Below are 4,615 nucleotides of genomic sequence, written 5' to 3' on the forward strand. Positions count from 1 at the left end.
GCTGCACTCTCCCTCCCTTCACCAATCTTTTCTGGCCTCTAGTTTCAAAGTTCCGTTTCCTCTAAGCTGGCAGGAAGGATTTTCTGCCTTCCCATCATTTCATCCTTTGTCTTCCCTCCATCTCCCCTTCCCTCTAGAATATACCTTCCCTATTCTTTAACCTCAATGTCCCCACCACATGCACCCCAACATTTCTCCTCTTGCTCCTATCTCTGTTCATCTCTCTTATGCTCCACTATTTGTACATTCATTTGTAAATCTGGCAAATATTTATTGACTGTAGACCATGTGCTCTGCCCTGTGCTTGAAGTGATGAAAAATAACTAGTCTTTGTCACTGTCCCATTCCCCAAGGAACTTAAAATTATGCTAGACTCACACGAGGAACCCTGAAATAACAGGACAGTGTCTGATTGGGAATTGAGATAGTGTGTATACAAGTAATGATCATACCTGACAGAAGTATTCTACTTTATGCCTTTCCTATCTATTATGTTATTTGTTCTTTCAATCAGTCCATGAGTTAGGTAGGTACGCAGGTAGGTAGGGCAGGAGGTATCCCCATTGTGCAGATGAGGAAACTGAGGTCCAGAGGGGTTAATTCTACAATTACGTGGCTATAAGTGTCATGCTTGCATAGTGGGTATAAAATAGCTGGGTAAGAATTGGGAGAGAGTCTCGCAGGGCAAGAGTTGCTTAGTGAGGACCCACCCAGAATGGGAATTTGTAGAAAGTAAGGTCAGAAGATGGCCTGGGACGGATGGGAGAGCCTTGAATCCCACACAGAATCATTTGCTTTTTGGAGATAGAGCTGTGACAAGACCAGGAAAACGCTGGGATTTTTAGAAGGCTTTACTGAGATATTATGAGAGAGCAGAATCACAAAGCATACTGTTTAAATCTTGAACTTAAAAAAAAAAAAAAAAAAAAGGAAATACCCCAAAATGTCAACACTGGTTGTCGGTGAGTGGGACTTTTTTTCCCCTTCCACAAATTTTCATCTTTCATAATCGGGAAAAAAATCATTTTAAAAAGAAGCTCTCCTAGCAGCCTGTGCCTATTGTCGGGGTTGTAGGTCAGTAACTGGCCCTTTCAGCACCTCAGACAAAAACTCCTGAGGTAAGCGAAAGCCGTGGTGGTGGAGTTAGAGGTGAGGAAAGATCAGAAAGCTCTTGAGAATAGAGAAGAAAAACAAAGACAGTTTCATACTGTGAGCTGGGTGACTGGGAAGAGGAGGAGACCTTAAACAGTAGAGAAGTTGAGAGGAGGAGAGGTTTAGAACCAAAGGTAATGGGTCCTTGGGACATTTAATGGGAAATCACCGCTGGATATGCAGAAAGAGGTAGGTGACTAAAGTCTAGGAGACACCACCCACCTCCCCTTCCACTCAGACTGCCTCTTGCTCCTCAGGTACTTGCAGTGGTGGTACCGGAAGACCCAGGTGGAGAAGAAGAAACCTTTCATTGATCTCATCAACTCTGTACCCCTGAAACAGATCTATGGTGAGCCTCACCCCAGCCCTGCCCAGTTCAGGAATGGCCCAGCCTCCAGGTTTACTGCAGAGCTAGGCAAAGAGGCTAGCAGTTTAGGCAAGCTGCACGGCTCCCACTCCCGAGGTTTTTTTTTTTCCTTTCCAGCTTTATTGAGATATAATTGACATATAACATTGTGTAAGTTTAAGGTGGACAACATGTTGATTTGATAGTCCCATGGTTATTAGAGGAACCCATCTTTATAGTCTGGAAAGTGAGAAGTGGGCTTGTTTTCCTCTCCCCATGCCCCAGTAATGATCCTCATTTTCTCTCTAGGTTGTCCCTTGGGTGGCATCGGGGGAGGCACTATCACCCGAGGCTGGAGAGGCCAATTCTGTCGTTGGCAACTGAATCCTGGCATGTACCAGCACCGGACAGTCATTGCTGACCAAGTAAGAGCCAGGAGGTGGAGAAGTCCAGGACAGTACCTCCTCAGGCCAGGAAGGGTGTCTTGGCTACAGAATGTGATAGATGTGTATGTGATTCAGTCTAATAAGTCCTTACAGGATGCTTTCTCTGTGCTAGGATGTACTCTAGGAATGAGACACTCACAGAACACATGTTTCTTAAAAGAGTAAACAGCTGCAGCACCCCTTTGCCCTCCATTTCACTAGTAAATGCCTCCTATTTTGCTGCCCCAGCTCCACTAGCTGGGCCAGGACCCAGCCACAGAGAGTGCAGAGAATTCTCAGACCATTTAACCTAGTTCAAAGAACATATGGTAGGTCCAGAAGGGAAAGCAAAACCAAAAGTCCACAAATGCATGGGGGGTGGAAAAGATGCATAGAGCACCCACTGCTCACTCTGATTTGCCAGCTAGATGCCAGAGGCCAGCTCCTCCTCTGGAGGTCTCTCTGGCTGAGGGCCTAGGAAGCCCCTCCTATACCAGGCATCGATCTCTAGCCTTCCCTTTTCTGAGGCTTCTTTTTCCTCTGTTCTTTCATCACACCTGGGCCTTGGACTGCCAGAGGCATGTGCTCTACCTTTCATCATTATCTCCCTAGTGACTTCCCATGTTGAGTTGTCCACCAAGTTCTTATTTCCTGTTTAAGGGATGCCTCTAGCTTTCAGCTCATCTTCAAAGCAGAAATGACTAGCAGACCTTGAGTCCAATTAATGACAGTGCCCTTCCTAGTTAGGTTTACCAGCCCTGCCCAGTGCCCCAAGCTTCCTCTCTGGCTCATCCCTTAGGTATCCTGAGGGGAATGCCTTCCAGAATTGTGACGCCTCAGTTAAAGTAATTACTGCATGCTTAACATGTGCTAGGCTTTTTGTATAATATTTAATATTTAAAGACAATCCTATAAGATAAGTATCATGATTATACCCATTTTACAGATGAAACTATGATCCAAAGAAGTGAGTAAAGTCCCCAAGGTCACATGGTTGGTAAAGCGGAAGCACTGGGATTCAGTTCTTTCTGTGGTTAAGAGCCCATGGTCTTAACCATTATCTACTATTCCAAAAACATAATTTTAAATTTTTACTAAGGGAATAGGACTTTGAGGAAATGAAGACTGTGAGACCATGTCAGTGCCAAAATGAGAGGGACAGCTAGTACACTAAAAAAAAAAGACACTGCTGCAGACTTTGCCCATTCTCTCCCTACACAGGCCAACTCTGTCTGACTCTGATGTGGGAGTCATAGCTGGAGAGAGGGAACTCAGTGAATTAGGGTCCCTGCCTTCAAGGAACCCAAAAGAGCAATCAAGGAGTCAGAACGTAAATAAACACATTATAACACACTGGACTAGAGGGGTAGGGGATACGCAAGAGAATGAAATGACTGACTGCTTGAGGAGAGAAGATGGCATTCGACCCAAGCCTTGAAGGACGGGTAATTTCACCAGACGGAGAATGAGCATAAGCAAAGGCACGGAGGAGGAAATGTAGTGTGCTCAAGAACAATGAGTATTTGATATGACCAGAATATAGGTGCTTAAATAGGTAATCAGTCTGAAGGACAGGGAGAGGTCAGATCAAGAATGCCTTGAAAGTCAGGTAGAAGAGTTTAGACTTTAGCTGAGATCCCTGGGGAGTCAATGAAAAACATAAATACAGACTCACATACAGGTTACTGATACCCGGATGAGAAGGGGCAGAGGTAAAAGCAGAAACAGTGAGGTCCTGGATTATAGCCATTAAGACCTCAGTAGTGAGAAGGGAGAGGAAGCCTGGGAGAGAGATAGAGAGAGGCAGGACTTGGTGGTGACTCACTAAGCTTGAGAGAAAGGCCTGGGGAATAAGTGAGGCTGTGAAGCAGTGGTAACCATTGCAGGCTCTGGAAGATGAGCTACTCTGAGAGGAGGGAGACTAGTTTGAGGTGCCTGTGGGTTACCTTGTTGTAGCCTCTCTTCCTTCTTGGTTTAGTTCACGGTGTGCTTGCGTCGGGAAGGACGGACTGTGTACCAGCAAGTCCTGTCTGTGGAGCGCCCAAGTGTCCTGCGCAGCTGGAACTGGGGCCTTTGTGGGTACTTTGCATTCTACCACGCTCTCTATCCCCGAGCCTGGACTGTCTATCAGCTTCCTGGACAGAAGGTCACTCTCACCTGCCGCCAGATCACACCCATCTTGCCCCATGACTACCAGGTGAGATCCCCGTGTTTCCTCCCATTGTCCTCCCTTCCCTGGGATCTCTCTCTGCTGGAAATTCCATGACCTGTGAAAGAAGGGGCTGGTGCATGAACATCATGCTGATTTCCCAGGACCTCCGTCCAACTGGTCTTCTGTCTCATGGTAGACAGCCTGCCTGGGAATATGAAGAGATGCGAGTGGAAGATGAGAGAGTATATTTGGGAGTATTTGAGTCAAATCCTTGGTGCCAAGGATTGATCCTGGGGTGTGAGCCCAGGAGGGTATACATGGACTGAATCTGATCTTTTGCTCCCAGGACAGCAGTCTACCTGTAGGAATCTTTGTGTGGGATGTGGAAAATGAAGGGGACGAAGCCCTGGATGTGTCCATCATGTTCTCCATGCGAAATGGATTGGGAGGTGGAGATGATGCCTCAGGGGGTTTGTGGAATGAGCCCTTCTGTCTGGAGCGTGACGGGGAGACAGTACAGGGGTTGTTGCTGCATCATCC

At 46.6% G+C, this 4,615-nt stretch overlaps 1 protein-coding gene across 1 annotated transcript in view; it reads left to right on the forward strand.

Moving 5' to 3' along the window:
• The window catches only part of GBA2 (glucosylceramidase beta 2), a 10,948-nt gene that overhangs the window by 2,280 nt on the left and 4,053 nt on the right, over positions 1–4,615 (forward strand). The window contains exons 2-5 of the mRNA XM_015592613.2: positions 1,410–1,501; positions 1,808–1,923; positions 3,902–4,120; positions 4,422–4,615. The exon at positions 4,422–4,615 is cut by the window's right edge and continues 61 nt beyond it. Of these exons, the coding sequence (XP_015448099.1) occupies positions 1,410–1,501; positions 1,808–1,923; positions 3,902–4,120; positions 4,422–4,615 (621 nt within the window). The remainder of the gene's footprint in view (positions 1–1,409; positions 1,502–1,807; positions 1,924–3,901; positions 4,121–4,421) is intronic.

This window comes from Pteropus alecto, unplaced genomic scaffold (genome assembly GCF_000325575.1).
Source record: "Pteropus alecto unplaced genomic scaffold, ASM32557v1 scaffold206, whole genome shotgun sequence".
NCBI lineage: Eukaryota > Metazoa > Chordata > Mammalia > Chiroptera > Pteropodidae > Pteropus > Pteropus alecto.